This window comes from Dermacentor silvarum, chromosome 7 (genome assembly GCF_013339745.2).
Source record: "Dermacentor silvarum isolate Dsil-2018 chromosome 7, BIME_Dsil_1.4, whole genome shotgun sequence".
In the NCBI taxonomy this organism is placed as follows: Eukaryota; Metazoa; Arthropoda; class Arachnida; order Ixodida; family Ixodidae; genus Dermacentor; species Dermacentor silvarum.
The window spans coordinates 156,815,986-156,833,898 of record NC_051160.1 but is presented as its reverse complement, the minus strand read 5'-3'; the positions used below and the strand labels follow the sequence as shown (position 1 = coordinate 156,833,898).

The 17,913-nt window shown below is 45.8% G+C and overlaps 1 protein-coding gene across 1 annotated transcript in view; it reads left to right on the top strand.

The window, feature by feature from the left end:
• Window positions 1-17,058, top strand: part of LOC119458612 (DNA polymerase theta) — a 176,457-nt gene extending 159,399 nt beyond the window's left edge. Inside the window, exon 25 of the mRNA XM_037720452.2 lies at window positions 14,266-17,058. Coding sequence (XP_037576380.1) covers window positions 14,266-14,441 — 176 coding nt within the window. The 3' untranslated portion in view covers window positions 14,442-17,058. The remainder of the gene's footprint in view (window positions 1-14,265) is intronic.
• The last annotated feature ends 855 nt before the right edge of the window (window positions 17,059-17,913 follow it).

The following is a 17,913-nucleotide window of genomic DNA, read 5'->3' as shown; positions in this document are numbered from 1 at the left end:
ACATTTACTGGTATGTTGGGTCCCGAGATTGCCAGCACCATACTTTTAGAGCCCACAGGTAGTAACAAGGTGTGCTCTGAATTCATGGGTCTGAAGAATTTGTGGAGCTGTTGCTAGCGCGTGGGGTGTAGTGCGTAGTGCAGCTGGTAGAGTATGCACGCCTTTAGTAGGCGATTACCCAAACGCGCCGCCGTTCCCTGCTGCACGCAGCGCGATGTGAACGTCATGCTTCGCTTTGGCGGCATCTGGCATCGCCCACGGTTTCGGTATGAACGAGGTTCTACTGTATTCCTTCTCTTCTTTTGCACACTGGGCACACTATTTAACATTGTGCTTGTCGAGTACACGTAAGACAAAAGGTACGGCGCTAAGCAGACGAGGATGAAGTGAGACACAAACGACATCCATGTGTTTCACTTCGTCCTCGTCTGCTTAGCGCCGTACCTTTTGTCCTTAAGCCACGAACCTACTAGCTCAGCAACAAGTTTTGTTAAATCGAGTAAACATAGTTTCAAGTGAGCGCTTGTCCAGTCCACTGTTGTGTAGTGATGGGGCAGTGCATTCAAGCTTGCTTAGTGCTGCAAACCCTGCAACTGAGTGTAGTCTATGCATCCATTTCTTTTTGAAGCAGTAGGTTTTAGTGGTTGCTCCCTGTCTCAAATTGATGCAAAGCGTTGGAACAAACCAATATCAGCTGCAGACTGGAAAGTTAAGGAAATTCCAACCTGGCTTCAGGATTTGATTCCAGGTTCATTGCCTGCCAACTGAGTGCAGTTCTGCAGACCAGTAGCACACCCAGGATCTCTGCAAGGGGAAGGGTTGACAGTTTGCCTTAGTTTGCCAATACCATCTAAACAGCACTAATTTCAATTTCTTCAAGGGAAATTGTCAAAAAATGCGCTTTTTGCGCAAGTTTGCGAGTGTGTAGACGCTTGCACGTCTTACATCTTAGTTGCAGTACTCAAAGGCGCAAGGAAAGAAAAGGGGTTAAACAAAAGGGGTTTAACTCGGCCTCAGGGGGGGGGTTACAACCCCCGAAACCCCCCCTCCGTTGGTGCGCCACTGCTGTAGACCTACTAGAGCTGTTTCACACTTTCTCCAGAAAATGGCGCAGCTTAGATGGCTGTCGGTTACACACGTCACAGAAGGAAAGGGAATGTTGCCAGTATAATGACGTGCCTCAGAGTGTGCTGAATACAGTCAATCTTATTTATAGAGAATGCAGTAGTTCTTAAAAGTGATTCATATATCAATTGTTCGTTATATAAGGGCTCGCCCTTCAAGGCGGGCACAGATCAACGACATTGAAGCTGGTGTCAGTGCCACATTGGTTTGAAAGTTTGATTTTCAGTATCTTCACAATTTTCTCTTCAAAATATTTATGCTGCAAATTTCTGTCAAAAAACTCTGCGTAAGTCGTTGGGTAACTTCAATCTAAAGAAGGAAATCGGACGTCGTAGGTCTTTCAAAATGGCACCTAGTTTCGGTCACCTGCCACTTCGAAACTGCGAGCACAGTGGCTGCCATTTGTTTTCCTTGAGACCTTGCGATACGTCTTTATTATCAGCAGGACAGGAGGGGATTTTCGATGCAGGAGCAAAACATTCTAGTTGACTGGACGAACAAACTGCTGTGGCATGTGGCCCTTTTGTGAAGGTCTCACCATTATGACTGCACATCGGCCATGCGAAGCTGAGTGCGCTGAGTGTCGTCAAGTTACGTTTTCTCTGTTGCTTCAGCCCTAAAAGTATGAAGCGTGAAAGATGTAACGTCGTTGGAAGCCATTGTCTGCAATCAGCAATGACACAAAAAAAACTTCAACAAAATGTAAACTTTTCGTAATGACGTAATTGCTGCCCCATTATTTGTTTCCATGTCAGCAGTGCATTGTGCCACAATCATGCCGACTCGGCCTGCGTGAATATCGAAAGCAATGATAGAAACGCTTGAGTGATCTTTTCTTCCTCCATGCTTGCATGGCTGTTGTGCAGCTTCCATGCACAACGCTTGCTTATCTAAGAGGTCATATCTTCATCATGGCTGGACTGGATTGGTGTGCTTGCGCAGTTCGATTGTGATTTCCTGCTTTAGAAGGCCTATTTCGATATCTCCTTCAGGTGTCAGTTAACTCTGTCTATTGAAAATTTAGTTTCACCACACTCCTTGCATCTGCATAATTACGAAAAGCGCACAGCTGCAGAATGGATTAAGAATTTTCAACTCTTCAGTGAATTTTGTCAAGCTTACAGAATGTGGACTCCATGCAAGAACTCTAAACAGGAACGTGAGAGTTTCCCTAACAAGAATATAGTAGAAAAAACAAATAAATAAGTAAATAAATAAATAAATAAATGCAACTGAGGTGAACTGGTGCTCAGCTCCTCTTGTATGGGCAGCTGTAAATCTTATTTGCAGTGTTTCTTATGTATTTCAGAATTGCAATAGCTGTAGAGCATACATTCAGTTTTTGCACAGTACTACTCGCAATACCACCTGAACACAAACCACGGCGCACTACATTCTAATTCAGTCATCGTTGTACCACTCAATGATGTCATATCCGATGCATAAAATTGTGACAGTGATATCGGTGCAACCTAAGAAGCTTGCTTGAATGTGTTGCAAAGCCCCTTTAAGGCAGTAGTGGTAAGTTATTTTATGTCATCCTTCTCTTTCTCTTTCACCTTCTTGCCATGGTGCCCCTCTCAGCTTCCTTGCGTTTACTCTTTATAATCTTGGGGAAGACACTGGTGACTTGGTGTATGCACATGCAGTGGAATCTCGATGATACAAATCTCACGGGGTCACAAAAATATTCGTATTAGCCGAAATTCGTATCATCGAAACACAATTAAAACTAGCTAAACTAAGGGGGGACATGGGGATCAGATCGCGAAAATCGCGAGAAAAATCTATTTTTGAAAACCACGCGTTTGGGTATCTGCAATGCCTAATCTACGCTGCATCGAATGGATTGGCTGAAAACGCACTGAAAGTGCCCGAAAAAGTTTAATTCGTCAGTGCGCAGGGCGAGAAAACAGCTTTAAATCGCGCAAAATCACCACAGTTCACGGAGCCATATCTCGTATTTCCCGCCAGCGAGCGCCGACATCTTGGTATCGTTAGAAAGCTCAAAGTTTCGCCGTTCCGCTTCTCAATTCGTCCGTCGTCGCCACCTTGTGACAAACGCACAAACACCAAAGAAGCACGGGTCTGCGATGGGTAGTCACACGGGCCCTCTGATAAAAGCGGGCCTCCGATTGGCTGCCGTGCTGAAAGGCGTCTCTCCATTGGTTGCTGCTGTGGCAGGGGCAAGATGGCAACCGCAGTTGTCTGCTTCGTAAACCACGCCGGCGTCTTCATTTGACACACAGAATTCCGATTACTGAGAACTCCCAGGTTAGTGATGGATCGTCGCTCGTTGGCGAATAAACTTTGGACGAAGCACGCCTTCGGAATATGGAAGCGCTCCTACGGCAAGAAAAATACGGCGATTAGCGGGAGAAGCGGAGGCGCACCCGACTGAACGAGCGCAACCTTGCACCGTGGATTACGTGCCGCGCTATCTTTCACCGTGTGACTTCAGCAGCGAAACCCACAATCGCCCTGAGCCATCGGCACCGATAACGCAGCCAACGGAGGCTCCCGCGCCTCGGCGTACGGCCGCGCGAATCAGCTGAGATCGTATCTTGGTAGACATAGCTCGCTGCGACTAGGCAAAATGGCGCAAAAATGAACGCGGCCCGAAGCACGGCAGCCGGAACTCCGCCCGATGGCACGCGGAAAAGGAGGAAAAGCACAAAAGCAACAAAAGCGCCACCGCTTCGAACTCTTTGCGCCGATTCGCGGCCTCCGCGCTGTCCGGCGTCGTGTCCGCGCCTCTGCACCAAAAGAGAAAGGGAGAAAGCGCGTGACTGCGCACTGTTCTCTTTCGCGGCTGTCGGTGGGGCGGCATTTATTCGTATCAACCGACGCGGGTCGAAAATCGATTCATAACAACCGTTTTCTAGCACGTTGCAAAGTAATGGGGCTCGGCCGGGACCGCAGAAAAATTCGTATCATCTGGAAATTCGTATTAGCCGTGATCGTATGATCGAGGTTCCACTGTATATTCTTTTTGTTAATGGAGTCTTGACTTACAAGCACAAAATGAACTGCGTACCTGTTCATCTGGTTTATTGCAGGTAACAGTTCGACATGTGTGCAAATACCCCCTAAATGCACTAGACACTTAAGCACCCCCCATCAATGCACAGTACAAACAATGGAAATTAATTGCTGAAAGGATGCACATGTAGTATCATTGGTACAATCCAAGCCGCCCTGCGACAGCACTCTTGTCAATGTATGACTACTTTTGCCCCGTATCTCGCTAAGCAGCTGTTCACACTGCAAGTAATGAACTGCATTGGTGAGTGTGCATTATCAGTTGGGTATTCATAGTTCATACATCTGTGCCCGGCTATTTTACATAATGTCAAGCTTGACTCGCGTTAGTCTTTTCATGCAATATTGGCATATGAAGCATAATACTACCACCTGCATAGTTAATGTATGGCCTCGCGTACTTATCCTGACATCCAACTTTCTCGCCAACATGGCTAGTGTGTGGATACAGGCCAGCCATCTTTCGTGGCTCCCTCCCTCCTCACCCCTTAAGAAAAAGAGAAATGGGGCTGGCATAACTGGTTGCCATCCGTTTATGATTGTCAAAATCCTATGAATGTATGGCACCCGTTCAGGTTTGTGTCCTCTGGGACTCTGCTGGTTGGTCTGGTTTCAGAAATTGTTCTCAAGACGAAGCACAAATAGCCGGCTGGAGCTAGTATCGCCATTTCATTAAAGGCCGAATGCAAAGGAATTTCACTTTGGCATAGTTGAATCGATCTTGGCAAAGCTGCAGGGCTTGTAATTGTAGAATTTTCTTATTGCTAGCCTTTACATAGCACCTAAGCACACAACATGGCCACCTGGTGGTTAGCGGATATACAGTAGAACCTCGTTCATACGTTTTAGGAAAACATGCTAGAAAAAACCTACTAACTGGGAACGCATACGACTCGAAGTCACTAAAATAATTGACAGGCTGAACTGTAGTTGACATCTACGTAATGCGAAGCGTTGCGCGAATTGTTTCAGCGCGAAACGACGTGCGACGAGTTTTGAGGCTTGAGTGGCTGGAGGTGCACATTGTCGTTCTTGCAGCTTCAGCGAGCCTAAATTGGCACTCTTTGAATTCTAGCTGGGTCTGCAGCTTCTTCGGTAAGGCATTTTGGCGGGAACTTTTGATGTACCCACTCAGTGAGAATCGTAGCGGCCCTAGACGCTGACGTGCATCAAGCTGTCAAGGCTCGAGCACCCAGAATGCGCTTTGTTGTTTTCCTATTGCGTAGTGTTTTAAGACGGCAAATAAAAATAAACAATATTGAGCTGGTGCGCTATGCCGGAACACGATGCCGCCAGAGAAAAGCGTGACACTTCGTACTGCCTGCAGCAAGGTACGGGGGCACGTTTGGGTTTCGCCTATTAAAAGCGTGCAGTACGCTTCCAACGGCACTACGCTACACACGCTGTGAAACAGATAAGTGAACTCACCCAACAATGCACATTACTAAGGTGAAGACGCTTATCGCATAGGGCTGGCGGCAATATCTGTGAATGTGATGTGCGACAACCTGCGAGGAAATTTGTTGATACCGGAAGAGAAAACTGGCTGCGTGCCGGCGTTTTCATGTGACATGGGTGGACGAGCACTGCGGGGAAGCTGCCGTGGCGGGCACCTACTGCTCACGATTGCGCATGTGTCGCATTTTTTCTTGCTCACACGGGATCTAGCGGCCGGAAAACGTATCTACGATCACAGTTTGGCAATGTACTGAATGTTGGTGCCAAAAAATCGCATTTACCGGGAACGTTTACCGGGTTGAAAGGACCATAACTATAAGAGGCCATTTTTTGTGTTCTCGATTGTGAACGTTGGTGCAAGGAAATCGTAGTAAACGGGATCTTATCAACGAGGTCCTACTGTACTAATGCATGTCCCAGCACACTGTCTCCATGATTTCTCAGTGTGTCATGGGTAGCTGTGGGCACCGCCTAGTCTTGGAGCTCGTGCTGAGAAGCCGTGTGTTGTTGACTTGAGCATGCTTTACTTTTGGCAAGTGGTAAAGGCACTTTTTCTTTTTCACTTTTGGTATTGAAAACGTCTATACAGTGCATTCTACATATAACGATACTACGTATAACGATATATTGGTTATAACGATGAGTCGAGCTAAGAGTATCAACTTACGCATTAGGGCTATGAGAAAAAAACCCATATATAATGATGTGTTATTCACCGCATATCGGATATAACGATTGAAATTTTGCTTCTGGACGGCGTTTTTCATGCAGAATAATTGTGAAAATTGCGTTCCTACGTTGCCCCCGAGACAGGGCGAAAAGTTTGCCTACGCGAGTTCGTATCTGCCACCATTACCGTGCAGCGCATCCCGCCCGCGCGCTGATTGCGAAAGCCACGGAGAGCATCGCAAGTTGGTGCAGCGTGCAAAAGATGGCGCCAGCTGCTTCACCCCCGCGTCACCGGCGGTCGCGCGAGGAGAGGGCAGAAGAAAGGCGATAAGCGAAGGCAACGCCTCCTCTGGCGAGGGGCGCCTGCGCTTAAAGCCCCTCTATATAAAAAGTAGCCACACTCTCCGCCTTCCCTCTTCCTCATTTCTCCTCTCTTTCACGCTCCTTTCTCGACCGTGGCGCCGCCTACACCGCTTGAGACACGTGCACTTGTTTATCTTTCACCGTTGACGCTTTTCACCGGCTAACAAATGTTAAACGTTATCGATGCGTCTATCCGTTGTCTGTTGTCACCGACGCTTATGTAATCTGATTGTTTGAGTGTCGCGAATTGTGTAGTATTGTCTGGAAGACACGCGGGGACCAGATATTACTGTCTTACCTTTGATGACTCATGTATGAAAGCCGACGCGTTTCGCTGCTGATCAGATTTCGACGATCGCCGACTGTGTTCGCCGCTATCGTTGTGCTCCTCGCCAGTCGGTAGACACTTCTCAGGCGAAAATGACGATGGAGCGTGATCGTAAACAAACTCAGCCAGCGCCGGGCGGCGCGATGGCCCACGTGATGCCATTAGGCCAATACCGACACGGCATCCGCCTCAGACAGGGCGTGCGAGGGGGAGGCGGCATTCTTCAAAGCGTGTTGCTACTTTTTATATAGAGGGACTTTACCTGCACTCCCTGCCACGCTCTCTCTCAACGGAAGCAGCGGCAGGTGCGCCCTTTGAGACGAAACTGATTTTGCAAGAGGGGGGAGAAAGCGATAAGCAAGCGGCGCCTGCGCTGCCTACGCTCCCTTTACAATCTCCCTCTCTCAGCGAGCGCAGAAATGCACTGCAGAAGCAGCCGGAGGTGCGCCGACAAAGCGCAAAGCTGCGTCTCTCGAGACGAAGCTGAAAATTTTGCAAGACTTGAAGTATGAGCTCGCGCAGTGGATGATATCGACAATTATGAAAACCAGGAGCGCCACTATCTTGAAGGATAAAGCAGTGGCTATGCCGATCAATGGAATAGGCGGGCTTCGTGTGCCACGACGAAACCCCCACGGGCGAAACCAACACGGTGAAGTCCGCTGACATTTGAGCACATCGCTACCGACGATGAAATAGGTTGTGCTTCGATGGAGGAGTTTCCGAGTGCAGATAGTGCTGCCTCGTTCTGCGACGAGGTCTCCAATGGGGCAATCGTTGTCGCGACAGATGGCGGCGTTGTGCGACGGAGGCCACGACAGCAGTGGCAGTGCTGACGAGATTGACAATAGCCCGTCTTTGACACCGACCCCGGTGTTCAACCGAAGTGCAATGTTGTCGGTCGAGTCACTCATTGATTTCATGCCCGCTAAATTATAGCCGCCAGTGTTCGCGCATCAGCTAGACGCGATGGGCACAGCGGTTGTGAATCCGAAACTTCCGCGAAAGCATGTACAGATTTCTATTTCAACGTGCCTAACGATTGAGACGCTATTTAGAGGTATAAATAGAAGTTTTATTTTTCATGGCCTACTTTCTACAACGTAGATTTCTTTATCGCAAGTGGCAGTTTCGGTTTTGGAACTGCAAAGGTATATTCGGCATTTTTTTTTTTTCGGCAGTCCAGATATAGCGATGATTGGTTATAACGATCGAATTTCTCGTTTTTCTCGATATCGTTATAAGTGGACTGCACTGTATTTGCAAGCTTTCTGTGATGCATCCACTCTAATTTACATGTTAAATTTGGCACAAAGGCTGTTCTATATCAACACTATCTTAATCTAGGCTTTTTACGCAGCCTTAAATTTAATTGCATATAGCCTTTACGACTAGCTTGCATAGCGTGAGGGCAATGAGTCATGAGAGCCAGGCAATATGGAAAGGGTAATTTGCTGGACACCATGGCCCGGAATGATGTAACAATTCTATTCTAATACTATTACTTTTCACGCTTTACCAGTGGTCCGAGCGGTGCTTCGCCTACATTGAAACCCCTTCATCAGCTTATGCTTTAAGAATGCCAACCTTTGAGGAGCCACCACTGCCTAGTTTCGGTTCCGCCACTTTTGGTAGGAATTTTCTGCGCTGCTTCCTTTTGTCATGGCCTTCCATGTCGTTTCCATGCTCGCCGAGAACACGCACGCTCAAAGCAATCTGTATGCATCCATATTTCCCCAGCGTGAGCACATTCGTAGGCTATCGCTGAGCCCCAAAGGAGCAAACAAATTCTTCGCTGAATGCTTCTGCAATTCTGCACACATACCACACACCATCTTCATTTTTCACCCAGTGTATGTTCATCCCTTACATCTAGTGTGATTTTATTTCGCACAAAGCACACCTTTAGCCCATCGGGGCATAACAAAGCTTCATCGAAGCAAAATCTTAACCATTATTTAGCTTATGCGCAGACAACCTGTTAGTACGGTCGTGGAGAAAGTGGCGGCGGAAAGGCTGGAAGAAGCATCATGGTGGCACTTCTGTTTACATCAGTTGGAGAAGAGCCGGAAAAGGAGAGGAGGAGAGCGGGTTGGCGTTACTTAACTCTTTCCCTACTATGGGGAAAATGAGTGTTTTTTGCATGTTACGGCAGATGTATTTTTTTTCTGCAGTAACTACCGCACTCAATATTTAATGTAATACATAAACAGAAAGAAAAATTAATACACTTTTCACGCATAAAAGTTTTATTAATGAGATATATCTCATAAAAAAGATGTTGCGAAAATTATGAGATATACAAAATGTATTGCCATCTATTAGGCACTATCTCCGAAAAAATCGAAATTTTTTATTGAACGGGTATTTCGCTACAAAAATTTTACTGCAAGCACTACAGTTGGGCGTGCCGGGCTGCAGCCGCCGATGTTCCGGGCTGGTTTGCATCGTCGTCGCTTTCAGACTCAAAGTCCAACGAAAAGTTAGCGGCCTCTGACTCACTGCTATTGATGTATTGATAAGATCAGCCGCAGAGGCAGCTTACTTGCAATATCTGCGATCTCCCGAAGCGTGCGCGCCGTTTTCGAAGCCGTACATTTTCGCGTTCTGCTTTGACGATCGCGAAACTTCGGAGCATGTTTAAAAATCACCGCTTGGCGGGAAAAAAACTAACTGTTTAGAAATCAAAAAATATACTTTTTCCTCTTTCACGTCCGATGGCGCAGTGTATCCATGAATGGTGCTGAAGGTCTCGAAAGCGGCGTTTCAAACCATCGATAGCAGGCAGTAATTTTTTTCATTCCCCTTTGACGATCGCGAAACTTGATCGCGGAGTGTGTTTAAAGATCACCACCCCGCGGGAAAAAAGCGAACTGCTTAGAAAACTAAAATATAGTTCCCCTCCTTCACGTCCAATAGCGCAGTATGTCCGTGAGCGGCGCGGAAGGTCTCGAAAGCGGCGTTGCAAAACATCGATAGAGGGCTAACCATGCCCAATGGGCGCAGTACAGAAAGAGTTAACTGACAGCGGTAGTTGTAGTAGTACGGAGGCACTTTAGCTTACATTATCACTAGAGACCGGATTTTAGGCAAATGCCTTTTTTGTTTCTTGCGCTCCTATCGCCCCACTTTGATATATGAGCAGGGGCGTAGCCAGAAATTTTTTCGGGGGGGGGGGGGTTCACCGGCCCGACCGGGGGGGGGGGGTGGCAAGCTTCTGCTTTCCTCTACGTCACGTGACCGATAATAATATCGGTAGTTTAAGCAGACTCTATACATGTATATCACAGACATGGGACCGCCCCCCCCCCCCCCTCTCGTACGCGTGTGCTTGTGAAGAAATTAAGTAAAAGGTAAAATAAGCTCAGTACATACAGTAAGTACGACAGGTACAGTGGGCGTTTGGAGCAACGGTCTCTCATCGCGCCACTGAATGGACCAGTCTTCGAAAACGCATCATTGAGACGACCCGTGCGATCGGAGAAGACATCATTAATTGTTAATTTCCGTTAAACGTAGATGGCGTCGTCCTCGTCGGGGCGTAGTGCGTTTCACAAGTCAAGGACGGCTATACGCGTGAAAATGCACGTGTGACCAGGCTATACCTACTCCCATAGCAATAGATTGTTCGCTGCGTCTTTGCGCTACAAAACTGAAATACGCACAAAAACGCGTAATGGCTTTTTTTTTTTTTTTTTAAGATTTCGTCGCCCTGCTCCCTCGTACGAGAGGGTTGCATTTCCTGCGGGAAGTGCATGGGCCGCTGTGTCTTCCGCTGTGTGCGAGCATGCAGCCGTCATTGGCCTTTACGCCAACAGATTCAGAATTGTAAAGAATATTTCACCGCACAGCATAGATATGGCATGTGTACGCATTTTAAGTAGTGCGTGCAACTCATTTCTGCTTCACTTACGCTGGTGCAAACAGGAAGCGGCCTTGTACCTCACAGAATCTCGACTGATTGGTGTACTAGTGATGCAGGAATGAACTCCGGTTTTGTTCAGTGCATAGTGTACATAATCAATTTCTCAGGACGCGGGGACTCCGACGAGAACTGTCAGCGCCTGCAACAAGAGTTTACTTACGCTGTACTGCGCACAGCAGTAATTCATGCTTGTCGGCTGTCTGTTTCGTGCATTCTGTTGCGAGTCGGTGGAATTTCACTGCTGTCATCAACCCCTTCGTGTGGACATTGCTGGTTTGGGATTCCACAACAAAACAGCAACTACCAGCCTTCCGTAATTGCTGGTTTGGGATTCAACAACACAACAGTAATTACCAGCCTTCCGTAGGGACGCAATCGCAAACAAGAGACGTTTCTCGCGCAGACTAAGCCTACGTTCACACTTGGGAAGCGGCAAGCGGGCGGAAAGGCCAAAGCGGCCGGAAAATTTTTTCCGCGCCTGTCCAAGTTGTTCACAATTGTTTTGCTATCGCCGCGGCCGCCGCTGCCGTTTTCGTCCAGATTCATCTCGTCTGCGTACGTTTGTCGGCGTGGTGGCGTTCATTATCGCATTATTTCGAGCGGTATGTTCATTCTTTGACTCACATACCGTCATCAAAAGTGATCATTTTACGCAACTTCGCGTGTCATCTGCGATCTTCGGTCAATTCCTCGTTGGCGTTCCGTGATTCTCCTCACACGGGCGCGGTAGGGCTGAGTCACAGGTTGGTGCCTAGGCGTGATGATATTTCTTTAATAGCTTTTATTTACAAGTTGTAATAACATTTCATCATTTCGTATTGTCGGCGCCTCCAGGACACCAAAGGCGCAGCGCGAACACCACAGCTAAAACCCTGGCTGGCCCTTGTGTTGGGGCTCGCCAAAGCCTGCGCGTCCTACGTGAGACCTACGCTCCCAATATATCGTCGCGACGAGAAAAGCACCCCACGACTTCTGCAACATACCGTACAGGTGCGAGGAGAATTATGGAGCGCCAGCGAGGAATCTGCCATACTATTGTCTGCCGTGGAAGTGGAAGAAGAAATGGCTTTTATACTTCTACCTACTTGTTTTCTAGAAATGGACAATGAATAAACGGAAGACGCGGACACTTCGGAAACGGCGGTGGTGGGTTCGCCTGGCTTTGCAAAAGCGCAAGAAGTTGGGTCACGCCAAGGCTTCGTTGCCACACCTCCGGTCGCGCAACGTTGAATACTATCGCGAATATTGCTGACAGTACCTTTTATAGCCACTCTTGTCGTAGAGCAAGGGCTGGTTCTTGATCGCGTCGATCAGCATTACAGCCTACACTTTTGGTGCCATGTTCAATTTTACGACCGGTTGTTTACATGCTAGTGTAGTTTCCAGTGAAGCTGAACGACTTTCCGCCGAGTTTCCGCTTCGTCATGGTGAAAAAATCGGCCCGAGACCGATTTGGCTCGCAGCCTGTTTTTCTGCCTGTTTTGCCGCCTAGGCGGGCGGATTTTTGCAAGATTTTGCCGCTTCCGACAGCTTCGAGACCAAGTGTGAACGTAGCCTAAGATCCTGCGCGAGCGCGGCCTAACCGGCACCTGAAGGGAAGCGGCGGAAATGTATACCAGAGATTTCGACCACCTGGGGTCTTTAACGTGCCCCTAAATCTAAGTAAACGGGCCTCGAGCGTTTTCGTCATCATTTAAATGCGGCTGCCGCAATTGTTGCTTCATTTGTTGCTTCAGAATGCGGCCTCCACATTCTCGCCCAAAACTTCACAGAGTGCCAAAGCCTTGACAAACACCGTGACAGTTTTTTCCATATGCAGACATGATTTGCTGTAAATTGCCAACCCAAACGGAAGCGCCCAGGAATGAAATTGTGATAGTAGCACCGGTTTCATGAATTATGTCAGCGCGAAGCGACGAGAACAAAGGGTGGGTAAGGGGGGGGGGGTGCGGAAAACATTTCGGGGGGGGGGGGGGGTTGAACCCCCCCAACCCCCCCCCCTGGCTACGCCCCTGTAAATGAGCATGAATTAGAGTTTAAGAAGGGCTTTTCTAGTGGTTTTATAGTGCCTATAAATGCCTATCTTGGCGTTTGTGCCTAAATGCCTATACAATATTTTCAATGTCGGCGCCTATATGAACACTATTTAGCCTTAAGTTTCGCTTTCGAGTGCAATTAGAGACCGTTATATATTCATGTTACCGGGCAACATTGACTGTTTGGAACTCTATGGGGTTCAACCTAGCCTTTTAGTTCAACCACAACTCCCGGAAAACAACTGCTAGCAGCATTGAAATGGGACGCGCCGGCCAGCATACGCCGCCGCGCTGACATTGCGCGAGCGGTTGGCGAATGCGAAACCGCGGAGAGCCGTCAAGATAAAGGAGAGTGAAGAGCAAAAGAAGAAAGAAAAATGTGATGTGCACGCGGCTTTCGTTTTGTTTGTAATTTAATTCTTAAGGTGTTCACTGCCGTCGGGTGTTCCTTCTCAGCGTATGAGATCATTCTCAGTGACAAGAGGCACAATTTTGAATCCAAAAATCTGCAGATTGTGGTAGTTTGCAATTGTTTCCACAATCTTCACAGTGATTCTTAGACTACGTTCGGCGTGCTCTCCAAACAGATTTCTTCATACATGTGCACTTCAAGTGGGCGGAAGTTTATTTGGCAGTGTTGGGACGTCTTGCCTGTACAATTCGGATAATGTCATTGTATATGAGAAAATTGCCAAGTTGTACCTAACAGTCCTCATGTAAGAACATGCTAATTTCTTAATAAATCGTAGTCTCTCTTCCATTTGTTATTTGCATGTTTTTGTTGTGTCTTGATTTAATTGCGTTAGGCAGACATAAAGTATCGCTTTTTTTAATCAGTATTCCCAGCTTTCAAGTATTCATTTTCATGCCTGTTTCACTATATGCGACGCTCGAGTACAGTGGCATTGAACATGAATATGAGCAATGTCCTTATGGAATTAAGCCAATTGATCGTCATTAGTTCAGCAGTTTTATGGGACAATTGCACGGCTATGTTCAACTGTTGGCGCCTTTGTGCCATTGTAGACAATAATATTTCTTGTTTTCTTATCGTAGATATAGGCCGCGCACCTCTTGGTTTGAAATTATTTGCATTTATGTAAAAATTTATTTTGCCTATATTTATGACGTTGGAAGCCTAAAACGTTGTTTTGCCTGCTTATTTTCGGTGCCTAAAGCGTGCTTTTTTATTGCCTAAAGATCCGGCCTCTAATTATCACCTTCATCGGCTGGTCGTGAACTGCGGATGATAAAAAAGGAATAGAAATGATTGAATAGAATCCTTGCATTATACCGGCCCATGTTGATCTGCCTTCTAGGTGCCTTTTTGGTCCTCCAGATGCACGATGAGCTTCTGCTTGAGGTGTGCGAGGCGGATCTGGACACGGTGTCCAGCATGGTGCGCAAGTCCATGGAGGAAGCAGCCAAGCTGTCCGTGCCTCTTGTAGTGCGACTTCGTGCCGGACCCGACTGGGCCCATCTGGATGAACTGTAGTCTGATCAGTGATGGACGGCAGGTTGAACCGGCGCGTTGAAATTTGTGTCTTCAGTGGAGACACTCCTTGTGGCCTCTGCAACTCTTGCTTTACCACAATTGCTACTTTTGCTAGTTTCTTGTGATGTTTGATAATTTATTCTAATTTATGCCCCCACCACAGAAGGTTTTGGACCACTAGATTTAGGAAAACAAACAACTAAACTGTTCCAATCTGCCCTCACATTGAAAGGTGCAGCAGATACTCCTCTGCACCAAGTGAGGAAATAGTGATGACACATACCTTTTTCGTGAATTCGGGGCTGCGAGAACTTGTGCGGTCAACTGTACATAATGTAAAACATTAGTCATGGTTGTGATACTTTCGAGGTTTCCAGAAATGCTGCTCTGTGATATGTTATTGTTACGGCCATCTGTTCTCCGACTTGGAAAATGTACAGCACGACCGTCTCTCACAGTATATGACATTGCAAGTGTATTTTTTGCACAGTGTGGGACGCTGCTGGTCGTGGACACACTAGGCATAGCTAATGTGAGCACATAAACGTATTTATGTGCACATTTGGTGTCTGAACCTATTTTGTGCACTGTGTCACGACTGTCCTTGCTGACAAGGACACCATTACAATGTGTGACACCCAGGCACCTTGACTGTTTCTTGTTTGAAACATATCACTTATGGTATGACATCATGTCACAGGGAATTCGCTAGCACAAAACAAATTAGGAACAGAACATTCACAGGCTACCAGCTGAAGTTTATGTAGATAATGCTTTAAGTACAGCAAATAAAACTCAGTTGGTAAATGGCACCCGTCTTGCCACGTGTACCTTGTGTGTAAAGGTATTTAAAGATTTAAATGTACTTAAAAGATTTCAAGAATACACTTGGTGGCACGTGCGGCTGTTCTGTTTAAAATGCAATGCTCATCTTGTCATCATGTTCTGTGTCCCGTCTGTGCTGTACACCTTTGAATGTCCTGCAACATGCATGACTAGCTAGCTCTAACCAACATTCTGCCAAGTCATATGGTATGCATTTGAATATGTTGGTCAAAATCCCACTCATCTATGCAAACTTACATGAAGCAATCGGTTGGGATTGACTGATAAGCAGCCAGGCTGTTACTTGACACATATTTTGATAGGTGGCTTACATTTATTTATCACGGAAGAATGAAATCAAAGCCACTCTTATAAAGTAAAAGCTTAAAATGTCCCAAAGAAGGAGCGATGTGAGCGTAAACATTATTGTCTTGTTCCCACTGCCCAGGAGAACGTTCAGTGTTCTAGTGTCTCACTGTTATACCGAATACGTGAGATGTTGTTTTACGTTTTTAATGTTATATGTGCCCCACAAAAGTTTCTGCCTTTAAGATGTTTTAGTGTGATTTAAAATGTGTTTTTGATTTTATTTTCCTAATCTTCACCACATATAAAGTAATGTTATATGGTTTGTGGTTTACACTTCTATCTCCATAGTGCTTCCCTAAATAAAATATTCTTTAAATTTTTTTTTATTTTACATTATGCATTTACCATAAAATTTGTTTTTATTTTTGTAGATTTGAGTTTACTGTTTATTAGACAATTTTATAGTCCACATCATATTAGTTTACTTAAATGGTGCAGTTGTTTAGAAATTATCGTGTGTTTTAGCATTACAGTAGAACCTTTTTGATTCGTTCCTGTTATGCTCTGCCAGCTCTTCTACTGTGAAGCACCAGTCCCATTTAGTTTCCACACAGTCATGTGTACTAGATTCCTGTCTGTCATGTTTACCTTCATGGTTGTTACGTCCAAGAGCTGCTACAGCGCACCACAGATGGGGCATTATCTGTCAGAATAGGCTGTGTTGATCACCGTATGTTGCTGCTGAAAATAGTCGCTTAGCAAAACCTGCTATGTGCTTCAGAAAGATGGCCATCGCCGTCTTCAGATCGTCACCGCTCTCAGCACGGCTCACAAAGCCAAAAGTGGACAAAGGCACAAAAATTTCATCTTAGACCAACTTTCGAAGATGCTCTCTCGTGACCTTTGATGCCTTGCATGGTTACTTTCATATACAAGGCTGTGAGAAAACTGAAAAGAGGACGTGAGTGCTCTAAAAGAGGCTGTTACTTATAGAAGATTCAACCCAGGCACCAAGTGGGAATTAGAAGCTGCGGCCACTCCAAAAAAGTGTTTAATGTTTAGGTTAACCACCAGGCCGCAATAATGAACTTTACGCAGCGGGTTTTCAATACTTTGTCGACTTCCTATTCAACTTTAAATTGGGTTTTGTATGAGAGTAGCTTCTTTTCTCATCAGTATTGCCACTGTAAGCGTTATCAGATGTGTTTGCCTGGAGCATGTTCTTTTTCCAGTGTACCCTAAAGAATGTATCAATGGGGTTTTACTGTATTTACCAAAATAGATTATCTGGCAGCATGCACCAGTAATGTTGAACTCATTGCTTTCGGCAGTGGTATCAGTTTTATTTGCTGGTTATTTCGTTGAGCATTCTCCTGTGGGTAATTACTGCCACAAGGCTTTATTACAAGTCCTTACTTACAAGCTTTTCAAACCCATACAATTGCTTACATAATAAAATTGCTGATAATGAAATTCTTCCTAACTTGATGCACAATTGTTTTCGCTATATTTGGTTGACATACTTAATTTTGCCATACTTGCAAAACTTTATGCCTACGTAATATTGAATTTTCGTATGCTTTACTGCACTGTTTTCAGCGAACATTGGCTTAGTCATAACTAGCAGGATGTACGCAATTCATTATTTTCGCTCATTATAAAGTACTCAGCTGTCACTGCTTCCAGAGTTAAATGTTTGTATACTAGTTTTACTTCTATAGAATGACTCTTCAACCAGCTGAGTGCACAAATGTTTTACTGTTTTAAATAAATTTAATGTGCTTACAATTTACAGTGATGTCTTATTTTCTTTTGTGACTAATCTGTGATAAAGATTAAGGCAACTTGGGGGAGCTTAAGTGGCGATATCCATCACTATCCAAGTCTGACTTTTGGCAATGCGGTCCTGTGCATGAGATCAAGAATCATCTATTAAGAAAAAGGTTAAAGAAACAGAATGGGTTTTGTGGAAAATAGGGATACAGACGAAATAAGCGCTGGGAACATACAGAACTTTCAAGCAGGAGATTGCCAAAGAAAATATCTACGATATTTCTAGGGGCAGCTCTTCGTTGTTTGAAGCCAGGACGGGAGTATTGCGGACTAAGACGTACCGAGTCAAGTACCAAGGGGTAGATGCGTTATGCTGTGCGTGTGGAGAGGAGGAGGAAACGGCTGAACACCTGATATTTTTCTGTAAAGGGCTTAACCCTACAGTTCAAAGCAATGGGGCTGTTTATTTCAAAGCATTTGGGTTAAGGGACAATGGAGGCAAAATAGACTTTAAGCGGGTAGAAATAACCCAACTGAGGTTATCTGATTGGTGGCTAAAATCAAG